Raw genomic sequence first — 26312 nt, 5'->3', positions numbered from 1 at the left:
CAATATTGCATAGGAACCTGGAATGTCAGGTCCATGAATCAAGGCAAATTGGAAGTGGTCAAACAAGAGATGGCAGGAGTGAATGTCGACATTCTAGGAATCGGAGAACTGAAAAGGACTGGAATGGGTGAATTTAACTCATGACCATTATATCTACTACTGCGGGCAGGAATCCCTCAGAAGAAATGGAGTGGCCCTGATGGTCAACAAAAGAGTCCAAAATGCAGTACTTGGATGCAATCTCAAAAACGACAGAATGATCTCTGTTCGTTTCCAAGGCAAACCATTCAATATCACAGTGATCCAAGTCTATGCCCCAACCAGTAACGCTGAAGAAGCTGAAGTTGAACGGTTCTATGAAGACCTGTAGGACCTTTTAGAACTAACACCCAAAAAAGATGTCCTTTTCATGATAGGGGACTGGAATGCAAAAGTAGGAGGTCAAGAAACACCTGGAGTAACAGGCAAATTTGGCCTTGAAATATGGAATGAAGCAGGGCAAAGACTAATAGAGTTTTGCCAAGAAAATGCACTGGTCATAACAAACACCCTCTTCCAACAACACAAGAGAAGACTCTACACATGGACATCACAGATGGTCAACACCGAAATCAGACTGATTATATTCTTTGCAGCCAAAGATGGAGAAGCTCTATACAGTCAGCAAAAACAAGACCTGGAGCTGACTGTGGCTCAGACCATGAACTCCTTATTGCCAAATTCAGACTGAAATTGAAGAAAGTAGGGAAAACCACTAGACCATTCAGGTATGACCTAAATCAAATCCCTTATGATTTACAGTGGAAGTGAGAAATAGATTTAAGGGCCTAGATCTGATAGATAGAGTGCCTGATGAACTATGGACTGAGGTTCGTGACATTGTACAGGAGACAGGGATCAAGACCATCCCCATGGAAAAGAAATGCAAAGAAGCAAAATGGCTGTCTGGGGAGGCCTTACAAATAGCTGTGAAAAGAAGAGAAGCGAAAAGCAAAGGAGAAAAGGAAAGATATAAACATGTGAATGCAGAGTTCCAAAGAATAGCAAGAAGAGATAAGAAAGCCTTCTTCAGCAATCAGTGCAAAGAAATAGAGGAAAACAACAGAGTGGGAAAGACTAGAGATCTCTTCAAGAAAATCAGAGATACCAAAGGAACATTTCATGCAAAGATGGGCTCGATAAAGGACAGAAATGGTACGGACCTAACAGAAGCAGAAGATATTAAGAAGAGGTGGCAAGAATACACAGAAGAACTGTACAAAAAAGATCTTCACGACCCAGATAATCACGATGGTGTGATCACTCACCTAGAGCCAGACATCCTGGAATGTGAAGTCAAGTGGGCCTTAGAAAACATCACTACGAACAAAGCTAGTGGAGGTGATGGAATTCCAGGTGAGCTATTTCAAATCCTGAAAGATGATGCTGTGAAAGTGCTACACTCAATATGCCAGCACATTTGGAAAACTCAGCAGTGGCCACAGGACTGGAAAAGGTCAGTTTTCATTCCAATCCCAAAGAAAGGCAATGCCAAAGAATGCTCAAACTACCACACAATTGCACTCATCTCACACGCTAGTAAAGTAATGCTCAAAATTCTCCAAGCCAGGCTTCAGCAATATGTGAACCGTGAACTTCCTGATGTACAAGCTGGTTTTAGAAAAGGCAGAGGAACCAGAGATCAAATTGCCAAGATCAGCTGGATCATGGAAAAAGCAAGAGAGTTCCAGAAAAACATCTGTTTCTGCTTTATTGACTGTGCCAAAGCCTTTGACTGTGTGGATCACAATAAACTGTGGAAAATTCTTCAAGAGATGGGAATACCAGACCACCTGATCTGCCTCTTGAGAAATTTGTATGCAGGTCAGGAAGCAACAGTAGAACTGGACATGGAACAACAGACTGGTTCCAAATAGGAAAAGGAGTTCGTCAAGGCTGTATATCGTCACCCTGTTTATTTAACTTATATGCAGAGTACATCATGAGAAACGCTGGACTGGAAGAAACACAAACTGGAATCAAGATTGCAGGGAGAAATATCAATAGCCTCAGATATGCAGATGACACCACCCTTATGGCAGAAAGTGAAGAGGAACTCAAAAGCCTCTTGATGAAAGTGAAAGAGGAGAGTGAAAAAGTTGGCTTAAAGCTCAACATTCAGAAAACGAAGATCATGGCATCCGGTCCCACCACTTCATGGGAAATAGATGGGGAAACATTGGAAACAGTGTCAGACTTTATTTTTTGGGGCTCTAAAATCACTGCAGATGGTGACTGCAGCCATGAAATTAAAAGATGCTTACTCCTTGGAAGGAAAGTTATGACCGTCCTAGATAGCATATTCAAAAGCAGAGACATTACTTTGCCAACAAAGGTCCGTCTAGTCAAGGCTCTGGTTTTTCCTGTGGTCATGTATGGATGTGAGAGTTGGACTGTGAAGAAGGTTGAGCGCCGAAGAATTGATGCTTTTGAACTGTGGTGTTGGAGAAGACTCTTGAGAGTCCCTTGGACTGCAAGGAGATCCAACCAGTCCATTCTGAAGGAGATCAGCCCTGGCTGGGTGTTCTTTGGAAGGAATGATGCTACTAAAGCTGAAACTCCAGTACTTTGGCCACCTCATGTGAAGAGTTGACTCATTGGGAAAGACTCTAATGCTGGGAGGGATTGAGGGCAGGAAGAGAAGGGAACACCAGAGGATGAGATGGCTGGATGGCATCACTGACTCGATGGATGTGAGTCTGAGTGAACTCCCGGAGTTGGTGATGGACCGGGAGGCCTGGTGTGCTGCGATTCATGGGGTCGCAAAGAGTCGGACACGACTGAGCGACTGATCTGATCTGAACATCTCTGTAACTGAAAAAAATGGAGTTGGATTACATGAAGCTCTTTTGAAAAGATGAGATTGAAAATGTATCTCATTGAGTGTTCATTTTGAGAAGTGTGATAGTTGTTAAGTTGCTTAGCATAATTTCCTTGGCAGTTTTGGGTTTTCCTATACATTAGAAGGAGAATTCAGTTAGATTGCTGATGGGAGGAAAGTGTGCTTCCATGGTTTTGTCTCTACAGAGATAAGGAAAAGAAAAAAAAAAAAAAAAATTGGAGAGAATAAATTAGCATTCTTCACTTCCTTCCTCAAATTTGATGTTGATGCTTGCCAGTCTTCAAGGTATATCATAAATTGTTTACCAAACTATCTTTTGGGGAAGTGGTTTTTAGGTTCTTTTTTATTTTTATTTTTATTGAAGTGTAGTTGCTGGTAGTGTTTTGAAGTTCTTGACCAGGCCCGAGTCAGTATGAACTTGGTTTCTCCTAGGTGTAAAGTCCCTAGGGATGTGGTGAGGCCTCTTTGGCTGAAACATGAACACTTAGACCTAGGGAATTATTTAATCCTCGAAGAAGCAGAAATTATTCACTAGGAGACTCTGGCTCAAACTACGAGTTTATTGCAGTTACTGTGATAAACCCAGTTTGAAAGCAGGATAGCTTCTTAGTTGGGAGGGACTTAATTTATCAAGGTGACTAAAATTTGCAGTTGCTTTGTTTTGGAGGAATTTACCCATTTCTTGTATGAAGAATATGGTTAAAAGCTTAAACTGGGGATTTTCCTGGCAGTCCAGTGGTTAAGACTCCATGCCTTCAGTGCAGGAGGCACAGATTTGATCCCTGGCTGGTTACTGACAAAGGTCCTTCTAGTCAAAGCTATGGTTTTTCCAGTACTCATGTATGGATGTGAGAGTTGGACTGTAAAGAAAGCTGAGCGCCGAAGAACTGATGCTTTTGAACTGTGGTATTGGAGAAGACTCTTGAGAGTCCCTTGAACTGCAAGGAGAGCAAACCATTCAATCCTAAAGGAAATCAGTCCTGAATATTTATTGGAAGGACTGATGCTGAAGCTGAAACTCCAATACTTTGGCCACCTGATGCAAAGAACTGACTCATTTGAAAAGACCCTGATGCTGGGAAAGATTGAAGGCAGGAGAAGGAGATGACAGAGGATGAGATGGTTGGATGCCATCACTGACTTGACGGATATGAGTTTGAGCAAGCTCCGGCAGTTGGTGATCGACAGGGAAGCTTGGCGTGCTGCAGTCCATGGGGTCACAAAGGGTCGGACACAACTGAGCAACTGAACTGAACTTGGGAACTAAGATCCAGAGTGCCAAGGGGTCACCCCTCCTCCAATAAAAAAGTTAACCTGGTTGAGTTAGGTTGAAATAATCAAATAATCTACACTAGACCCTACACACACACACACACACACACACATACACACATGTACCTTGGGTTGTAAAAATGCAGACCATTCAAAGAAGTTAATTATTGGAATTACCCAGTAGATTTCAGTATAACTCACTTTTATCAGGCCTGAGTTACATATTTAAAAAACACTCATGTAGTAGACACTATTGTCCTACAAGTGTACTGCTTATAAACTAAGAAAATGTTTGATTTTAGATGTTACTAAATGTGTATAATCATAAGATATGTCAAGACTAATATGTCTTATTTTGAGGTAAAGGACTGTTCCACTTTTGACTTCTTGAAGTAACTTCAAGCATTGTAAGCATTTACAAGATGTACGTTTCTTACATAGGCGTAGAGGGAATGTTATGGATTATGTTGAATATAAAATACTTACATAGATTGGACAGTTGTTGTCATTTGAATGTTACCTACTCCACATGAAGAAGAAAATGGAGCCAGGATTACATAACGTAATAGAGATAACAATCTTGTAACTTTGCCGTCAACTCATTCTTTTTCTTGCCTTATTTTTGTGCAGAATGTGAGGTCTTAGTTCCTAGACTAGGGATTGAACCCTGACCCTCAGCAGTGAAAGTGTGGAGTCCTAACTGCTGGACTGTCAAGGAATTGCCTTCCTTGGCTTATTTTATGATCTAATTAATCATTAGTATTAGAAGTGGATTAAAAAGTCAGAGAACTTCAGTTCTGTTTCTTTGCTTTCAGTTATTTTGAACTTGTGAACAGTATTTAGGCTCAAATAATAGATTATCAGGGCTTTGACATCCCAGAGGCTACATGGTCAACCAGACTTAATGATTATTGTGGTCTGTAAAGCTTAGAAGTTCAGATTATTGGGTGGTGGCTGATGGGGGTAGGGAGTAAAGAGAAATGTCCGTCTCAACATGAGAAGTGACTGGGGCATGACATGCAGTCCATCCCCTGGCATGTTATGTTTGGGTAACACCAGACAAACTGCCTAGGGTTAAGGGGCTGGTTAGGAGTAATGAAAAATAAAGTTGGATTCCGCATCACCAGGTTAATGGGGTGGAAGCCCTTTGGACTCTATGTGTGTGTACATGCATTGTTGCTAAATGTGACTGTTTTCATTAGTTCCAACCATGTAAGTCAGTGTCTGTTGTGTAGTGGGTTCATGTTCTGGGGACAGATAATGTTGTCTTCACTTTATAGAGAAACTGAGACAATAGAGGTTAACTGTTGATAGCTTGGAGAAGGCAATGGCACCCCACTCCAGTACTCTTGCCTGGAAAATCCCATGGACGGAGGAGCCTGGTAGGCTGTAGTCCATGGGGTCACGAAGAGTCGGACACTTACTGAGCGACTTCACTTTCACTTTCATGCATTGGAGAAGGAAATGGCAACCCACTCCAGTGTTCTTGCCTGGAGAATCCCAGGGACGGCGGAGCCTGGTGGGCTGCCATCTGTGGGGTTGCACAGAGTCGGACACGACTGAAGCGACTTAGCAGCAGCAGTTGATAGCTTTGGGCTTCCCTGGTGGCTCAGCAGTAAAGAATCTGCCTGCAGTGCAGGAGACATGGGCGATGTGGTTCGATCCCTGGGTCTGGAAGATCCCCTGGAGGAGGAAATGGCAACCTACTCCATTTTTCCTGCAGGGAAAATCCCATGGGCAAAGAAGCCTGGTAAGCTACAGTCCATAGGATTGAAAAGAGTCCCGACACGACTGAGCGACTGAACACACTCACACATTGATAGCTTCTGACAGATGGCAGACTTGAACCCTGCTGCTCTGATTTTAGCACCCATGTTCTTAACCCGTTCACTTAGGCCTTTGTACTTACATGGCAAAAGCCTACAGCCTTTCCTCGCTAGTGTCTTACTAGGCCTGTAATTCCCAAGTAGTCACCACTTCGTCTCCAGTCACAATTCCTACTCTCAAGTCAGGAAGCCCCTTCCCTGTCACGTTTTGGGAACTCCCAAAGGAAGCCATGAAGCAGTTTGAATCTACAAAATCATGCTGAAGCACACGGATTGATGGCCTTTTAATTCTTCTACGAGAGTTTGCATTTTTGAAAATGTGGCAGTAACTGAAATAAATCATTATCTGCGAAGGTTTTCAGTTAACCAAGTAAAGTGAAAGAATCAGGCAGAAGATATTTTGGGGTTTTGGTGCTAATAGAATGTATCACACGGCCTTGCCTGGAAGTCAGCCCAGGGGATTAACTGACTTAAGCGGATTCTGCTTTTTGCAGTTTCTTCATTTTCTCTATTCTGAACCTCTGGGTGCTTGGAGTCTTTTGTTCTGTTTTTGTTTTGTTTGTTAGTTTTTTGAGTGGCAAATTATAACTGTCTGCAGTATTTGGTTGGGTCAAGAGAAGAGAAGGGACAGGTAGGAGAGAGGCCTGTTCAGTAGGGAATCCAACAGGGCTTAGTGGGAGAGGGGCCTGTATGGACCTGGGATAGCATGTTTGTAAACTGGGCCTTTTCCTTCCATAGTAATAGACTGTGCTTGAGAAGATGTCCATTTCCCCAAACCATGAGGTTAGGGGAAATGCCCACAGTATCATGGTTGATGTATAATCTGATATTTTTTTCCTATAAGATTCTTTTTTGTTAAAATATGATGAGGAGAACAAGTTATAATTGTCCTTTCTTATTTTGCATCACTTTCACTGTTTCTCTTTAATGAAAAATGCAGGAAGTTGCTGCTGCTTTCTTAACTTGCAGGCTGCATGCCTCTCCTCTTTGTTCTTTGTTAAATATGAGCTGGCATGTGTTAGACTACGTTTGCATTTGCTCTTCGGGACTTCAGTGGTTTCTAAATTCAGCCCTGGCTAAGCCAGTTCTCTGTTTGCCTGAATCAATTGAGACTGCTATTTTTAGCAACAAAAGGGAATTGAAATAGCAATTTTCTTCCCATGTAATAGATCCCCAAGAGGAATACTGATGTAAGCTCTCTGTCATTTTCTCTTCTCCCCACCCCCCAGAAGCACTCGGTGGAACCGCAGCTGTCATGGTTTGCGGCAGTATTAATCTTTAATCAATCCAATGTTCTCTGCATTCAGGTGTTAGTAGGGGAGGGTGGGTAAGGGTCAGGACAAGGAATCTGCCTAGAATAACTAAGCTCTTATGCATGCGCCCTGCAGTTAGAATTGGGTGGGTAGTGGCAGGGAATAGCAGAAGCTAAAAATAGCACGTTTGCTTCCAGTGTTCTTGTAGTCTATTTTTGATGTTTGATATCGGTAAGGTTGATTGGATTCTTACTAAAAATAACTGTTCCTGGCAAGTTGAGGACAAAAAGAGTAGAGTATTTTTAACCTACACAAACTGAAGCATTTTTGTTGACTCTCTAAAATCTGGAGGCTGAGCCCTGGTCAGTTGCCAGTATTTTATATAATCTGTAACAAGCAAGACACTTCTGGGTGCCAAGTTGGGATATTCTTTATAGTTGTCAGTTTCCATCTTCTCAAAGGCTTGCAAATTTGGTTTTGGGTGTTATATTTATATATGAAAACATAAGCCTTTTAAAATCTCCTTCCCCCAGACTGCCCCCACCTTCTTCCTCTGACTTCAGTTCTGCCCCTGGCCATCATAAAGACTCTCACAACCCACAGGGCTGTGGGTGATGCCTGAGGCCATTGGATTATGGGGTGGGTGATACCTGTAGCCTTATTCTGTGTATTGTTGAAAACTACCTACTTACTCATAGCAATATGGAATCTGAGAACACCAAGTGTTAATTGAAGAAGCCAATCTTATTGACAAGAACAGAGATCTGTCAGAACTTTGGTAATTTGGCATGCTTTACTAAGCCCAAGTGATTCATCCTCCCGCCCCCCCTTTCCCTAATCTTGCTTTGGATCTGTTCAGTTCACATCCACCCTGGCACATTTTGAGTGAAGTAGTTCTCTCTAGCATTGAAAATCATCTCTTTTCAAGGACCCCCTCAGAATCCTTTGAAAATGTGTGTCTATAGATTCATCATAAACGAAGTTAAACTTCTGAATGTGACATTTCTTAAATTTTATTTTAGACCACTGATCCTTGATAATGAGAGGGGTTGAAGAGTGCTGGGGATTCTGTGCAGTGGATGGTTGGGCATTATTTCTGGAAAAAAAAAAGAAAAAAAGTAGGTGAAGCAGTGGGGAGTGTCACAAGAAGATAGTCCTTCCTTCATAATCTCCTTTTTATCATTCACTCATCTTGTGAAACATCATCTACTTTTTGCCAGACCCTATGCTAGTCTTTAGACTGTGGTGACCCAGGCCTTTATGGAAGTCTGTATGATGCATGTCAAGTAGGGGAAGTACAGAGTACCGGGGGCCAGGGAGCTATGAGATCCTGCTGGCCTAGAGGTCAAGGAAGGTCTAAGGGAGAGGAAACGTTCCAGTGAAACCCTTAAGGATGGGAGAGAGAAACTGGTGGAAGTAATTTTGGGAGTAGTGGAAACCGCATTTGTGAAAAGAGAGTGTGTTAACTTTGTAGGAATTAGACAATTTTCAACATGACCAGGGCAGTGGGTGGTAGGGAGACAATGATGGGAGGTAAGGTCAACTCATGGAAAACCTTGTAAAGGATTAAGGGCCGTGGGAGACCATTGACAGGTTTTTGGCAGGGAAGTGATGTCACGTTTGCCCAGTAGACCAATCACTTTGGTTGCAGTGTGGAGAGTAATTTGGAGAGGAATAAGAAAGGGAGCAGGTGAGTGAGTTAGAAGTCTGTTGCAGTGGCTTTTGTGGGAAGTGAATTCTCGTAGCCCAGGTGGTGGCAATGGGGAGACATGAATAGATTTATGTTCCAGGTTTTATATAATTGGCTATAGACAAACATTGTCATTTCTTGATGGAAGAATGAGATCATAAAAATGCTGTTTGAGTCCATGGGACTCTCAAGAGTCTTCTCCAGCACCACAGTTCAGAAGCATCAGCTCTTTAGTGCTCGGCCTTCTTTATGGTCCAATTCTCACATCTGTACATGACCACTGGAAAAGCCATAGCTTTGATTATATGGACTTTGGTCGGCAAAGTGATGTCTCTGCTTTTTAATATGCTGTCTAGGTTTGTCATAGCTTTTCTTCCAAGGAGCAAGTGTCTTTTAATTTCATGGCTGCAGTCACTATCCGCAGTGATTTTGGAGCCCAAGAAAATAAAATCTGTCATTGCTTCCACTTCTTCCCCATCTTTTTGCCATGAGGTGATGGGACCAGATGGCATGATCTTAGTTTTTTGAATGTTGAGTTTTAAGCCAGCTGACCCGACTCCAGTACTTTTGCCTAGAAAATCCCATGGACGGAGGAGCCTGGTAGGCTGCAGTCCGTGGGGTCGCTAGAGTCCGACACGACTGAGCGAATTCACTTTCACTTTTCACTTTCATGCATTGGAGAAGGAAATGGCAACCCACTCCAGTGTTCTTGCCTGGAGAATCCCAGGGACGGGGAAGCCTGGTGGGCTGCCGTCTGTGGGGTCGCACAGAGTCGGACACGACTGAAGTGACTTAGCAGCAGCAGCCACCACTTTTGAATTGGCTAGATAAAGGGCAGAAAGAAGCCTCTCCGTGCTGAGTCACTCCTTTAACGCAGCCTTTCTCAAAAAGTCCCTCACAACACTACTTGCATTTTATTTCCTGAATTTAGTCACGTGGCTACACCTAGCTGCTGGGGAGGTTGTATTCCAGGCCACGATTGCTACCAAGAAGGAAAGGAAGGATGGGTACTGAGGAAGACAGGTAGCAGGCTCTGGCCCCTATGTGTATATAACGTAAGAAGGTTGGGTCCCCAGGGTTGTTTTTGCATATTTCATCTTCTTTTGGTGTGGCTGTATTTAATTTTTTTCTTTTAAGAAAGCACAAAAAGCAAGCAGTACTTCTAATGTGGGTGATTTGGAAGCTGGTCTTTGTTTCATTTGGTTTTCATTGCAAAGTGGTAGAAATATCAGGGTAATAGTGCTTAGATGGTGTTTCCCAGAAGACCAAACAAGAGATGATCTTAGGTACTGCATTGATGAATACTTTAAATTTTTAATAGTTTTCTGTATACATAGTTTTATACTAATATTCTATTTATATTAATTGAAACTGGTGGTCTTTTACCAAATCAAGTAATTAAGTAAATAGTAATTACATTTTCTATTAAATTTAATTTTTAAAAAATCAGTTTTAAGAAAGTATTATGTGACCTTAGGAAACATTGATGTAAGCAATGCTATGCTGATACTTCGGAAACTAGAATAGACGGAGAATTTGTTGGATCAGTTTACACCATCTTTCTATTCCTGGTAGGAAAAGACTTCTTTTTTTGGAAAGGCAATACACACACATGGTTAAAAAATACTGACAGTAAGAAGAGTAAAAAATAGTAACCTCTTTCTTGTATTTCCCCAATGTCCCAGAACAACTGCCAAAAGACTTTTGATTTAAGATGTGCTTTATTTAGCTTCCTAAAGTGAATGATGAAGAGTTGACTACCCAGACAATATGGAGCATCTAGTGAGACTCACACTATTATTTTATAAAATTTAAAAAAAAATATTCAACTTGGGTTAAGGATTTTTTTCTATCCAACCATGAGCTGCTATCTCTGCTACTACTGTTACAATATTGCTTTAGATTTAAAGCAAAGAAAAGCAAAGACATCCTTGTCCCAATCCTCCCTGCCTTAAGTAGACAAATTTAATCTTTTTTTGGCATAAAGTAAAACTTTTGCGATTGACTTAAGTTTGACAGATGACTTGGTTATGTTTGTACATTATTTCAAGCATGTTACCTGTCATGACTTAGAGAACTAAAGAATTTGTCATTTCCTTTGATGGGGAAATTATACTTGATCCCCCATTGCCTGGCCACTGTACATGACTCTGATTATTATAGATCTGCAGTGGTGCTTATAGAGATGACGAAGAGAGGCTCTCAGTTTCCAGTTTTTTGTTTTCTTTCTTTGTGCCCATAAAAATAATTTTTATACTTTTCTATTTTTGCGGGGAAAAAAATATACTTGTGAGGCAGTGTCTGACTTTTGTGTAACTATATAGTGCTATATTTGGTTCTGAGAATTCTCTGAATAGGGGAAAGTGATATTTTTTAATCTATCTAAAAAGATCAGAGGCTGAATTTTTAATACTTATGCAATTTAAAGTCATATTCATTTCTACTTAATAGTTAAAGCAGTAACCATGAAATGGGTGCTTTATAGAATACCTAATATCCACAGTGGGTCTTATGCATCATTGTAGTCTCTGTAGTCATACACATAATAGTTTCTAAAAACTGCAAATTTGATTTAAATTTGATAGTTAACAGGAGATGATAGGAAAAAAATGTTTTTGTTGGGAGCATAAAGCCAAATCTTTTTGAGAAGTGTGTTTAGTATCTTATTCTCAACTTAGTCTACTTTAATATGTTTAAGAGGGACCTTGAGGAACTTCCAGTTTCAAAATAGGCAAGTAACAGTATTTTCTAGCCTTTTATCTCTTGGAATGTGTAGGAGAACTATTCTCCTAATAGTTAGGAGAATAAGAAACAGAAAGCACCATTTGGATGAAATGAGGGAAATTCTGAAATCCTTGATTCCCAGTCACAGAGAGTAAAGTTGGAAGAGCAACAACTTACTTCACAGAGCAGATGTCTAAGAGCTCACAGATGGTCCACCACTGAGAAGCAAGCAAGTTTGCTATGGACCCCAGAATTCAAAAGACAAGGATGAGGAAGGGCCCTGAACCAGATGTGCTTGTGAGTCCAAAAAACTGGGCACAGAAGAGAGCAGAGGTGACACCAGACTGAGGACAGAGGTTAAGCGGTGAGTCTACAGACTGACAGCTGCCCAACTACTCAGCAGCAGTCTTCTGACTGGAATTTGGGGAATGAAGAGATATCAAAGAGTCCTGGAGAAAATACAGATACTGTTATCTGTATTTGGAAGAGTCCTTTTCGACTCCCTGTTGGATCAGTTTTTTTGACTTTAACCTTTTGTTGCTATTGTTATTATAATCATACATAATGGCCTGCCTCAGGTAACCCTGTCCCTCTGCTTGACTTAAACGTAAGTGTCTTTGTTCAGCTCACAGAGAGACAATCTGACCCAGCCCATCTGTGAGGTCAAAGTGAGTGAAGTCGCTCAGTTGTGTCCAACTCTTTGCGACCCCATGGACTGTAGCCCACCAGGCTCCTCTGTCCATGGGATTCTCCAGGCAAGAATACTGGAGTGGGTTGCCATGTCCTTCTCCAGGGGATCTTCCCGACCCAGGGATCAAACCCAGGTCTCCTGCATTGCAGGCAGAGGCTTTAACCTCTGAACCACCAGGGAAGCCCCTTCTGTGAATGGCTGCAAAACCAAGAAATTGACACCCTCCCACTGCCCCGCCCCCTACCTCCCACCACTGGCCATTCCAGGAGGTATTTGCAAGATTAATAGTCTTTTTACTTTACTTCCTTACCTCCTCCCACTCTCTGTTCAGTAAAAGAATCTGGCATCCAGATCCCACAAGATGGTTATTTTGAGACATTAGTCTGCCATCTTCTTGGTCTGCTGACTTTCTGAATAAAGTCATATTCCTTCCCTCAACACTTCGTCTGTAGACTTTTTGGCCTGTCATTCGGCAAGCAGAGCAAGCTTGGACTCAATAACAATACTGACTTGTGGATCCCCTAAACAAAGAGCTGGTTTGCCCAATGATTACCCTGTAGTGGGGGCCCCAATATAGTCACCCCACCCATGCACCCTCATTGCCGTGTTATTGTCTCAAAGATGAGACAAACCAAAACAATCAAAAATAACTTAGAGGAAACAGAATAAAAGAGAAGAAGAAAGTATAAATATATAAACAAAGTCTAATTAATGTCCTCAGAGATAAGATAATGAATGTATAGTAGGAACAAGTTGCTGCTTTAAAAAGAGAGCAATCAGAATAGAGAAGAGCTCTTCAGTATTAAAAAATTGACAACCTAATTTTAAAAGTCAATACAAAATTTGGAAGATAAAGGTTGAAGAGATTTCCAGGAAAATAAATAAGAAGGAAAGTAAAATTAATAAAGAAACTGTTATGTCCAAACTCTGGTTAAAGGAAATTCTAGAGGACAATGTGAGGAAGAAATTATCAAATAATTAATATTTAATACATAAGAAAATTGCCAGAATTGAAGACCATGAATTTGGAGTCCCATCAGTGCCTAGCACCAATGAATGGAGAAGCACCCACTCCAAGTTCTATTACCCTCACAGAGTCCTAAAGATGAACTAAGAATCCTAAAAGCCCCAGTGACAAAAAAGCAGGTCATTTGCAAATTGGAAATGGCAATCCACTCCAGTATTCTTGCCTGAAGAATCCCATGGACGGAGGAGCCTGGTAGGCTACAGTCCACTGGGTCGCAAAGAGTCAGACACGACTGAGCGACTTCACTTCACTTCACTTCTTGCAAATTGTAACTAGAATGGTGAAACATTCTTCTTAAGCAATACTGGTGCAGTGGAGGGTTGTTTTTAATTTTTTGTTGAAAATGATCTCCTATTTCGAATCCTAGTGTAGACTTTAAAAAAATGCACAACCAAAAATTTGAGAATTATGATTTATTTGGCAGACATACTGAGGGCTTAAGCCCAGGAGACAACCTCTTAGCTCTGAGTGATTGTTCCAAAGAGGTAAGGGAGGAGCCAGGATATATGAGTTTTTGCAATAAAAAACAAGTAATAAAAAGATTGCTGTTAATTAAAGAAAAGCAGACTTTTCAAGTTAATGAATTTAGTGCTTTTTCATGTATGGGAAGATGCCAGAGTCTGGGTTTATAAGTCATTCCTTTGATATGCACCCCAACAGGCCAGTATCCTGATTTGCTCCATCCTGAATCCCCTGAGGGTGCACAGTTGGGGGCAGCTGCAGTGGCTGATGGCCCGATGACCTCAGCATCCTTTGTTTACTGATGGCAGGCAGCATTCTTTGTTCATACTAGTTAAACTACTACACTTGAAGTTAGAATATAGACTATATTTTTAAAGATACAAAAGATAAAAAGAATTGTCTCTTAAACTGTCACATGAAGAGATGTGATAACTAAATTTAAAATTCTGGATGGCATCCTAGAACAGAAGGACACTCAGTAACAAGATTGCCTGAAAAAAAATATGAACTTTAGTTAATAATAATATATCATTATTGGTTCATTAATTGTGACAAATTTTCCATACTAATGTAAAGATGTTAGTAATAAAAAGAACTAGCTTGGAGTTTGAGGAACACTCTGTATTATCTTCAGATTTTTTTTTTTTTTGGATAAGTCATACTTTAGCCACCTGATGCAAAGAGCTGACTCATTGGAAAAGACCCTGATGCTGGGAAAAATAGAAGGCAGGAGGAGAGGGGATGACAGAGGACAAGATGGTTGCATGGCATCACCAACTCAGTGGACATGACTTTGAGCAAGCTCCGGGAGATGGTGAAGGACAGGGAAGCCTGGCGTGCTGCAGTCCATGGGGTCACAAAGAGTTGGACAGGAGTGACTGAACAACAAAAGCTACTTTAAAATTTAATAATTACTTTTCAAAATGTTTACAAAATGTATCTAAATGCCTCCTTGTTTGGCAACTTAGATGTGCTCCATAATGAGGGACTAGATCAAGATCTAAAGAAACAAGAGCTTCAACCCAGGAGAGAGAGTCCAGAGAATTCCCAAGATTAGGTTCTAGAACCACAGCTGTGCCCATAGAGTATCTATTCCAGGTTGGAATAGGATGATAGTTGGAGTGCTCTGTGAAGGTGATCTTTAAGGGAAAGAAAACAAAAAAAAAAACAAGTGTAGAACAAACCGATGGGGTTGATTGTGTGGAAAATTATACTGAGAGGACTTTAGAGATAGGGGGAACATTTAAAAGGAAAACCATGTAAATGCAAGAAAAAGGCCATTTTAACTCCAGGAGAAGCAAAACATTGATTAGGAAAGAAAATGTAATTCTGCTATGCAGTTTGGTTCACTAGTGGATGATTTATTTTTCTAGCCACAGTAATTGTTGAATAATAAAGGATTTGACAGACTTTGTTCCTGCTCTCTGGGAGGGAGTATCTAAATCCTTGGAGTTTCCTAAGTGATAGGGGTGTCTTTGTTATTCATGGTGGGCTCTGATAACGTATGCTAGTGAGATCCCTCATGGTGGGACCGTATGGAGAGCTTTGAGATGAGGGCTGGTCCTGCTGGAAACACCAACCTTGAATGATGATACCAGCTGAACCTTGCAACCTCTACGGAGGGATGAGGAGGTTCGAGTCTGAGTTCAGTCCCATGGCCAATGATTCAATCAACCATACCTTTGTAATGAAACCCAATGAGAACTCCCATATTCCCATGATGCTCTGCTCTCCTCAAGAAAAAGTAACCACTCCTATGGATTTATTCTCCATTCTTACTGGATCACACTTGGAGAAGGCAATGTGACCCAGAAGGGAACAGTGGCTCACACTCCAGTGTTGTTGCCTGGAGACTCCCATGGACAGAGGGACTGGCGGACTACAGTCCATAGGGTCACAAAGGGCTGGACACAACTGAAGTGACTTAGCACTGGATCACAAGCTAGTACATCGGCTATTTTACTTGCTTTTAAAAATATATCAATATTTCTAAAAGTCTGTGTAGTAGGGCTTGATTTCCTTCATCTACCTAAAGCAGCTGCATTGTGTAAAAGTCCCAGAGGCAATGCTGCTGTGTAAAATGATGATTTAAGTAACATTAAGCTCTTCTTGGAAAAATCATCTTGCTGTTCCTAGTGAGTGAACACACTGATGTTCTGGGGTGGGGCTGGAGGAGTGACCTCCCCTTATTCAGAGAGGTCCTGGAAGCTCTACACTGGGGACCCCTCCCTACACCTTGCCCTCTGTGGCTGTTCACTTGGTTGGTCCTGATTTGTATCCTTCATTATAAAGCTGTAATCATGAATTGTCTAAGTTATCCTGAGTTCTGTGAGTCATTCTAGTGAATTCTTGAACCTGAGAAATTGTGAGAACCTGAACATGGTAACCAACTAGTCACAAGTGCGGGTGGCCTAGGGATGCCTGAACTTGTGGCTGGTGCCTGCCTCGTGGGCAGTTTTGCTGTCTTTAACCTGTAGGATCTGCACTCACTCTGGGTTAATATCAGAATTGAGTTACAGTATTATAATAACGTAATGACTAACTGTTGGCAGAATCTTGTGATATAACTTCATTGGAAGGATGGGGAAATTTAAGGGGGTGAAGATTCTCTTCAACCCTAATGAGTCAAGTAATATAAAAATAAATGAATCAGGGAATTAAGAGTATAACAGGATTTAGAACATAGAAAGACAAGGAGATGCAATTAAGAGCAGTGAAAATTGTTGTTTCTGGAGATAGAGTAGGAAGGTGCAGAAGGATACAGATAAAATCCCATTTTTTTTTTTTTTTTTTTGGTCTAAAACCTCTTGAAACTGTTTTCTTTTTCAAGCTAAGTTACGTATTTCTTAGCTTTAAGTAAAATCACTTAAAAAAAAAAAAGGGAGCCTGACTTGTAGGCTCTCAGTAGTCCATCAGGAAATAGACTTGGACATTTGTGATGTGTGTATGTAGGGGAGGTATGTAGGGGGATGTTTTTAGGAATGGTACCTAAAAGTGAGTAAGCAAAGGAAGCAGGGTAGGGCAGAGGGAGAAGTCAAACTGATGCTGGAGTCACACTAGATCCCATGGGATGGCCCCATGAGCCCATGGCCCATCAGAGATCCCTAAGTGAGGTCAGGGAGCTGGATCCTTTTGTGGACCGGTAATTAGGCATGTATTACCCAGGGGAGGGCTGTAACCTTGGGCAAGGCAGCTCCCTTTGACTGAGGATCACTCCTGGGAGATGCTCTCTTGTGCGCTGAGAGCAGATAACACTACTGGTGAGAGAATTGCCTGAAGACCTCTGTCCTGGAAGCAAGGATGTGGTTGATACTCTTAACGGTGCCCAATGCCCACTACAAACTCCAGAAACTGGAGAGTCTGATGAAGTTTTGATACCCATCAGACAAATTTTATAATCTCTAGTCCTGGCATATTCTAGGCTTTGCAGGACTATGTTTAAAGTGTGGTATGCTAGTTGAGGGCTTCCCAGGTGGTGCTAGTGGTAAAGAACCTGCCTGCCAGTGCAGGAGACTTAAGAGACAAGGATTTGATCCCTGGGTCAGGAAGATCCCATGGAGAAGGGAATGTCAACCCACTCCAGTATTCTTGCCTGGAGCATTCCATGGTCAGAGGAGTCTGGTGGGCTGCAGTCCATGGGGTCACAAAGAGTTGGGCACGACTGAAGTGATTTACCTGAATGTATGCTGGTTGAGGTCAGCCTGGAGTTCACAGTTTTCACACACACACACCCCCCAGAGTCACCTGTATTCTTTTGAAATTTGTATATTACAGCCAGAAATTCTAGATGCATTAGTTGTGGTGAGTTTATTGTCATTTATTTATTGAGCTTTTTCATATTAAGGGATTTAAAAACACCTAATCTGAGAAAGTCTGATGTTGCCATTGATTCAGAGCTGTAATCACATTTAGGACTTGCTTGTTCCACAATTGTTGAGCATAAACAGAATAATCTATGTACCGAAGGCTCTGTGAGTAGACAGGTTGAGTGGCAGACAGATTAGGAGAGAATAAGATATTGTACTTGTATCATGAAGAACTTTGAGAAAGCAGGTTCTCAGGGAAATCGTCTAAGCCTTGTTTTGTAGTTTGTAAGAGCAGCTACCTGTGAGCATCGCTCGCGCATTCAGCACATGTCTACTGAGCACCCACCTTGTGCACCTCACACAGCAAGGAGCCTAGAATCCAGCAGGAGAATTAAGACGTGTGAGGAAACGCATTTCAAAGTAGAGAGTGGTAAGTGCTGCAAGAGAAGTGCATGCAAAGATGTGGAAGAGAGAAAGGGTTCATTTGAAGTGATCTGAACAGTGGAGTTGGTTGGTGGAGTCTGAACAAGCTATGAAGAAAGAGGCATGGAGATGAGGTTCTGGGGATCTGGGAGAGAGCAGGAAAGTTTATCACAGAAAACAGGGAAAGGAGAGAATTAGAAACAATTAGAAAATGTTTATCCTTCTTGTGTGAAACATTAGTGCATCAGTGACAGGAATACAGTGTAAAATTTGGGTCCCCATACTTCCAAAATGCTCAGAAGATGAAAAGTTACAGAAATGTGAACAGAGTTGCTAATGAGGTTGGAGGAACTTTCATATGATACTTAATTTCCTATAGGTGGATTCCACTACAGATGTTTAAAAGCATGAGTTAATAATGTTTCTTGTAAGCAAAATCACAATCATAAAAACACATGAGTTACCTTTGAGAGGTATCAGAGAACCAATTTATTTTGAAAACTGGTAAGTAAAGGAAAAAAATCCAACATTTATCTCGCGCTTCTGTGCAAACTCTGTATCATTTGTAATCAAATAACTGATAAGGAGTTGTTTCTCTATGAAAATATTCCAGCTAATAAATTAAGATGGGATGACAGAATTCAAGTATCAGTTGAGTTCAGTTCAGTTGCTAGGTCGTGACTGACTCTTTGCAACCCCATGGACTGCAGCATGCCAGGCTTCCCTGTCCATCACCCTGTCCAACTCCTGAACCTTACTCAAACTCACATCCATCAAGTCGGTGTTGCCATCCAACCATTTCATCCTCTTTGTCCCCTTTTCCTCCTGTCTTCAATCTTTCCCAGCATCAGGGTCTTTTCAAATCAGTTCTTAATATCAGGTGGCCAAAGTATTAGAGTTTCAGCTTCAGCATCAGTCCTTCCAGTTAATATTCATGGACTGATTTCCTTTAGGTTTGACTGGTTTGATCTCCTTGCAGACCAAGGGACTCTCAAGTCTTCTCTAACAATACAGCACTCAGCTTTCTTTACGGTTCAACTCTCACATCCATACACGATTACTGGAAAAACCATAGCTTTGACTAGACGGACCTTTGTTGGCAAAGTAAAGTCTCTGCTTTTTAATATGCTGTCTAAGTTGGTCATGGCTTTTCTTCCAAGGAGTAAGCACCTTTTAATTTCATGGCTGCAGTCACCATCTGCAGTGATTTTGGAGCCCCCCAAAATAAAGTCTCTCACTGTTTCCATTGTTTGCCCATCTATTTGCCATGAAGTGATGGGACTGGATGACATGATCTTCGTTTGCTGAATGTTGAGTTTTAAGCCAACTTTTTCACTCTTCTCTTTCATTTTCATCTAGAGGCTCTTTAATTCTTCTTTGCTTTCTGCCAGACGGGTGGTGTCATCTGCATATCTGAGGTTATTGATATTTCTTCTGGCAGTGTTGATTCCAGCTTGTGCTTCATCCAGCCCAGCATCTCTCATGATGTACCCTGCATATAAGTTAAATAAGCAGGGTGACAATATACAGCCTTGACGAACTCCTTTTCCTATTTGGAACCAGTCTGTTGTTCCATGTCCAGTTCTAACTGTTGCTTCCTGACCTGCATACAGATTTCTCAAGAGGCAGGTCAGGTGGTCTGGTATTCCCATCTCTTGAAGAATTTTCCACAGTTTGTTATGATCCACACAGTCAAAGGCTTTGGCATAGTCAATAAGCAGAAGTAAATGTTTTTCTGGAACTGTCTTGCTTTTTCGATGATCCAGCGGATATTGGCAGTTTGATCTCTGGTTCCTCTGCCTTTTCTAAATCCAACTTGAACATCTGGAATTTCCCGGTTCACGTATTGCTGAAGCCTGGCTTGGAGAATTTTGAGCATTACTTTACTGGTGTGTGAGATGAGTGCAATTGTGCGGTAGTTTGAGCATTCTTTGGCATTGCCTTTCTTTGGGATTGGAATGAAAACTGACCTTTTCCAGTCCTGTGGCCACTGCTGAGTTTTCCAAATGTGCTGGCATATTGAGTGCAGCACTTTCACAGCATCATCTTCCAGGATTTGAAATTGCTCAACTGGAATTCCATCACCTCCACTAGCTTTGTTCGTAGTGATGCTTTCTAAGGCCCAGGATGTCATTCCAGGATTGTCTGGCTCTAGGAGCGTGATCACACCGTCGTGGTTATCTGGGTCATGATCTTTTTTGTACAGTTCTTCTGTGTATTCTTGCCACCTCTTCTTAATATCTTCTGCTTCTGTTAGGTCCATACCATTTCTGTCCTTTATTGAGCCCATCTTTGCATAAAATATTCCCTTGGTATCTCTACTTTTCTTGAGAGATCTCTATCTAGTCTTTCCCATTCTGTTGTTTTCCTCTATTTCTTTGCACTGATCACTGAGGAAGGCTTTCTTATCTCTCCTTGCTATTCTTTGGAAGTCTGCATTCAGATGGGTATATCTTTCCTTTTCTCCTTTGCCTTTAGCTTCTCTTCTTTTCTCAGCTGTTTGTAAAGCCTCCTCAGACAACCATTTTGCCTTTCTGCATTTCTTTTTCTGGAGGATGGTCTTGATCACTGCCTCCTGTACAATGTCACAAACCTCTGTCCATAGTTCTTCCGGCCCTCTGTCTATCAGATCTAATCCCTTGAATCTATTTCTCACATCCAATGTATAGTCATAAGGGATTTGATTTAGGTCATACCTGGTGGTTTTCCCTACTTTCTTCAATTTAAGTCTGAATTTGGCAATAAGAGTTCACGATCTGAGCCATAGTCAGCTCCTGGTCTTGTTTTTGCTGGCTGTATAGAGCTTCTCCATCTTTGGCTGCAAAGAATATACTCAATCTGGTTTTGGTATTGACCATGTGGTCGTGTCCATGTATAGAGTCTTCTCTTACGTTGGAAGAGGGTATTTGCTATTACCAGCACACTCTCTGACCAAACTCTGTTAACCTTTGCCCTGCTTCATTTCATACTCCAAGGCCAAAGTTGCCTGTTACTCTAGGTACCTCTTGACTTCCTACTTTTTCATTCCAATCCCTTGTAATGAAAAGGACATCTTTTTTGGGTGTTATTTCTAGAAAGTCTTATAGGTCTTCATACAACCATTCAACTTCAGCTTCTTCAGCATTATTGGTCGGGGCATAGACTTGGATTACTGTGATATTGAATGGTTTGCCTTGGAAACGAATAGAGATCATTCTGTCGTTTTTGAGATCATATCCAAGTACTGCATTATGGACTCTTTTGTTGATTATGATAGTTACTCCATTTCTTCTAGGGGATGCTTGCCCACAGTAATAGATATAATGGTCATCAGAGTTAAATTCACCCATTCCAGTCCATTTTAGTTCACTGATTCCTAAAATGTCAGTATTTACTCTTGCCATATCCTGTTTGACCACTTTCAATTTGCCTTAATTCATGGACCTAGCAATCTAGGTTCCTATGCAGTATTGCTCTTTACAGCATCAGACTTTACTTCCATCACCAGTCACATCCACAACTGGGTGTTGTTTTTGCTTTGGCTCCATCTCTTCATTCTTTCTGGAGTTATTTCTCTACTGATCTCCAGTAGCATATTGGGCACCTACCAACCTGGGGAGCTCATCTTTCACTGTCCTATCTTTTTGCCTTTTCATACTGTTCATAGCATTCTCAAGGCAAGGCTACTGAAATGGTTTGCCATTCCCTTTTTCAGTGGACCACATATTGTCAGAGCTGTCCACCATGACCCATCCGTCTTGGGTGGCCCTACATGGCCTGGCTCATAGTTTCATTGAGTTAGAAAAGACTGTGGTCCATGTGATCAGTTTGTTTAGTTTTCTGTGATCGTGGTTTTCATTCTGTCTGCCCTCTGATGGAAAAGGATAAGAGGCTTATGGAAGTATCACCATTTTGCAGTCTCTAATTAAATAATGTATCTCAGTGGTTCACATCAATGGCTGCTTATGTAACAAAAAGCTAAATTAGCAAACATGTGCCTCCTGATAGAAGTATGTACTATTGCTTATAAAGTATTCTTACCCAAAAAATTAAACCTGCATTCGATCACCTAACTATTAGTGGACAGATGAACATGTTAAATGACATCAGGAGGATGCAATCAGCCAGTGACAGGCTGGTTAGTTTAAAAGTGAAGTGAAGTCGCTCAGTCATGTCTGACTCTTTGCGACCCCATGGACTGTAGCCTACCAGGCTCCTCTGTCCATGGGATTTTCCAGGCAGTAGTACTGGAGTGGATTGCCATTTCCTTCTCCAGGGGAATCTTCCCGACCCAGGGATCGAACCCAGGTCTCCCTCATTGTAGACAGACGCTTTACTGCCCGAGCCACCAGGGAAGTCCTTAAGTTAAATGTATGATCTAATATATTCAACAGATGCCAGGGAGGGGAGAAGGAGGGAGGCAGAGGGAGAAAAAGAGAAACTGGTAGAGCAGATAGAAAATGGCAACCCACTCCAGTACTCTTGCCTGGAGAATTCCATGGACGGAGGAGCCTGGTGGGCTACAGTCTATGGAGTCGCAAAGGGTTGGACATGACTGAGTGGTTAAGCAGAGAGCTGATAGAGGGGGAGAGACAGAGATGGAGACAGACATAGATATGATTTCATAACCTGTTTTATTATTTCATATATGATTATGAAAGATATGACTAGGAAGAATTTAGATGTGTTTGCCATATTTCTGAATAGTAAAAGAAGGGAAAGTGTTAGTTGCTCAGTCAAGTCCAACTCTTTGTGACCCTGTGAACTGTAGACCACCAGGCTCCTCTGTCCATGGAATTCTTCAGGCAAAAATACTGGAGTGGGTAACCATTCCCTTCTCCAGGGGATCTTCCTGACCCAGGGATTAAGACCCAGGTCTCCTGCACTGCAGGCAGGTTCTTTACCGTCTGAGCCATAGGGAAGCCCATTTTGGGATGCTACTCACACCATGCTATGAATTTGTTAACAAACGTGATTCCAGTATTTTAGAGGTAAGATACCATGGTGTGGTCTGAACCGTTATCATTTTCAAATGTTTATGCTACATAAGGTTTTAGAGCTTTAAAAAGAAATATGCTTTCTCATAGAAGTAATAGATATTATTTGATTTTTACTACATATAAATATATTTTAAAGTTTTTAAATGTATAATAGGCATGCTACTGCTAAGTCACTTCAGTCGTGTCCGACTCTGTGCGACCCCATAGACGGCAGCCCACCAGGCTCCCCCGTCCCTGGGATTCTCCAGGCAAGAACACTGGAGTGGGTTGCCATTTCCTTCTCCAATGCATGAAAGTGAAAAGTGAAAGTGAAGTCGCTCAGTCGTGTCTGACTCTTAGCAACCCCATGGACTGCAGCCTACCAGGCCCCTCCGTCCATGGGATTTTCCAGGCAAGAGTACTGGAGTGGGGTGCCATTGCCTTCTCCGATAATAGGCATAATGTGTACTTAATTGTACAGCTCCATGCATTTTTACATACACACATACACATCAAGATATAGAATATTTCCTACATCCTGAAGATTCCCTTAATGCCTTTTCCCTGTCATCTACCCCATTATCCAGGAGTAGCCAGTATTCTAACTTCTATCGTTGTAGATTAGTTTTTCCCTTTTTGGAACTGGATAAGTGGAATCAAAACAGCTTGTACACTTTTATTTCAGGATTTTTTGGCTCAATATAATGTCTGAGAGATGTGTTCATCTTTTGCATGTACTAATAGTTCTTTTATTAAAAAATTGCTCTTTAGTATTCTGTTGTGTAAATATACCTTAATTTACTTACTCATTCTCTTGTAGTTTAATATTTGGACAACTGTGCATCAATAAAGCTATCATGGACATTGTTTTGATAGACGTGATGTTTTTATTACCTCTTGGGAATTGTTAGGTCATAGGTAGGCACGTTTATTTCTGGACATAATGCAAAGTCATTTTCCAAAATGATTGTGTCAATTTATAGTGCCACCTGCATTGTATGAGAGTTGTAGTTGCTTTACATCCTTGTCAGCCCTTAGAAGTGCAGTTTTTTTATTTTTAGCTTTGTGCTGGGTATTCATTCCTAATATTGAACCACTGGTAATTGCTCCATCTTTTACATCAAAAGTATAGTTGACCAGTCAGCAGCACGGTTGGTTAGGGTCACAGACCCTCCATGCAGTTGAAAATCAAAGTATAACCTGACAGTTGGCTCTCAGTATCTTGAAATTTTGCTTCTGAGGTTTCATATCTGTGGATTCAACCAACCTTGGATCATGTAGTACTGTACTATGTATTTATTGGAAAAAATTCGCATACACATGGACCCTTGGTGTTCAAAGCCATGTGGTTCAAGGGTCAGCTATATCACACAGGCCCTCTTGTGTCTAATTGGTGGGTCTTAACTATGATCAGTTCTACAACGTGATTCTGAAACTAAACTGTTACTTTTTTCTTCTCTCAGTTGTCACAGGTAGTACTGATGGAATTGGAAAATCATATGCAGAAGAGGTAAGTAATTTTCAAGACTTCTTTTGGTATAAAAATATAAGAACAAATATAGAATGCTCTCTTACAGTAATTTTGATTTTGAAGTTAAAAGCACCAATAGAGCATTATGCAATATAATAGAGGTACTTTGTTTCCACCTTGTTAGCAATACTATGCTTAAACACAACTTTAAAACAACTTTTGGGGCATAATGTGTGTAAAACATTTTGTCCTGGTAAGTTGGAATTGTGAACATTTTAGTGTAATTTTATTTTATATTGTGTAACTATGGACCATTCTCAGTCTTTAAAGTTAATTGCTTTGGATTATTTTCCAAAAGGTCGATAAAATATTAGAGAGTGATTAAATCTGCAGACTAGCCCATGGTATCGTTTTCACAAGAAGGACTGTGACTGACAGATATTGACAGACACCCTCAGAGGATTCCAGTTGTCTGTAATGTAACCCAAGGGGAGGGCATCATAATAGTTCTAACAAAACTACAGGCCAGAAGCATTGGCCATGCTGTTAAGGCGTGCAGTCCTGGTTCCACAGAGGCACCGATATCCTGAGATACTGTCTGATTGTGGTGGAGATCCTGGTCGATCCATTGACTCTCTCATTTATCCTTTCAAAAGCGTTTTTTTTTTAAATCCTTTGGTTTCTCAGCCTTCTGTTTTTAATGCAAAATCTACAGAAAAGTTTCAAGAAGAATATAGCAAGCACTCATACACCTTTCATCAGGATTCACCAGTTGTTAACATTTTGCCCTGTTTCACTTTATCGTTATAATTTGGTGGGATCATTTGGGACTTACAGGCATTGTAACAACTCACCCTTAAAGATTTCACCATGAAGCTTCTGAAAACTAGAATGTTCACTCTTGTAACCACAGTCCAGTGATCACACATGGGATAGGAAATTTAACTTGACACCATACTGCTGTACAATATACACTCCGTATGCAAGTTTCCCCGTTATCCCAATAGTGTCTTTTATAGAGCTTTTTGTATTCCAGAATCCATTTAAAGATTATGCGTTGCATCTAGATGTCATATTTCTTGACAAGGAGAGCTCCCTAGCGCCCTTCCTCGAAGCCCCCTCCCTGCCCCCGCCAGCTTTTTTGCCTTTTTTCTTTTATAGCAGTGGCATTTTGGAAAAAATCCAGGCCAGTTGTTTTGTAGATTACTCAGTTGGATTTGTCTGATTGTTTCCTCGTGATTGTGTACGTGTGTGCTCCGTTACTCAGTTCCTCATGATGCGGTTCGGGTTAAATTTTTTTAGCAGAAATGCTGCACAGGTGATAAATGTTTTTTAGCAGAAATGTTACACAGGTGGTACTGTATTCTTTTGAGTTTATCTTATCAGGAGCCACAAGAAGTCCATTCGTTCCTTTATTGATTATGTTGAGATAAATCACGTATTAAGATGCTCTCTACCATAATTTTCTATTATAAAAGTACCTTTCCCCCTTTGTAATTAATGAGGAATCTGTGGGATGATTCTTTGTATGCATACCTCATTTCTCAACAATCTTCCACCCCAGCATCTGTTGCTGATTTTTGCCTAGTTATTGGTAGTTTTAAAATGGTGATTTTTAAATGGTATCTTTCCTTTTACAATTATATTAGATGCCATTTTTCTATAGATAGGATCTTTTCCTTGTTCTTTCTCTCTCCATTAATTAAAAAAAAAAGAACTCTCAGTATATATTCGTGGGTTTTTTTATAGTGTTTTTATAAGAGATTAATTCAGCAAGTTATTACCAATCTTAATTATTTTTTATAAAAAAATGTTCCATATCTTCTCA

At 41.0% G+C, this 26312-nt stretch overlaps 1 protein-coding gene across 1 annotated transcript in view; it reads left to right on the top strand.

Moving 5' to 3' along the window:
- HSD17B12 (hydroxysteroid 17-beta dehydrogenase 12) overlaps nucleotides 1-26312 on the top strand; it is a 170626-nt gene that overhangs the window by 38659 nt on the left and 105655 nt on the right. The window contains exon 2 of the mRNA XM_025266199.2: nucleotides 24477-24523. Within this exon, the coding sequence (XP_025121984.2) occupies nucleotides 24477-24523 (47 nt within the window). The remainder of the gene's footprint in view (nucleotides 1-24476; nucleotides 24524-26312) is intronic.

Source organism: Bubalus bubalis, chromosome 16, assembly GCF_019923935.1.
Source record: "Bubalus bubalis isolate 160015118507 breed Murrah chromosome 16, NDDB_SH_1, whole genome shotgun sequence".
In the NCBI taxonomy this organism is placed as follows: Eukaryota; Metazoa; Chordata; class Mammalia; order Artiodactyla; family Bovidae; genus Bubalus; species Bubalus bubalis.
The sequence above is the reverse complement of the archived record's forward strand: the minus strand, read 5'-3'. Positions and strand labels throughout refer to the sequence as shown.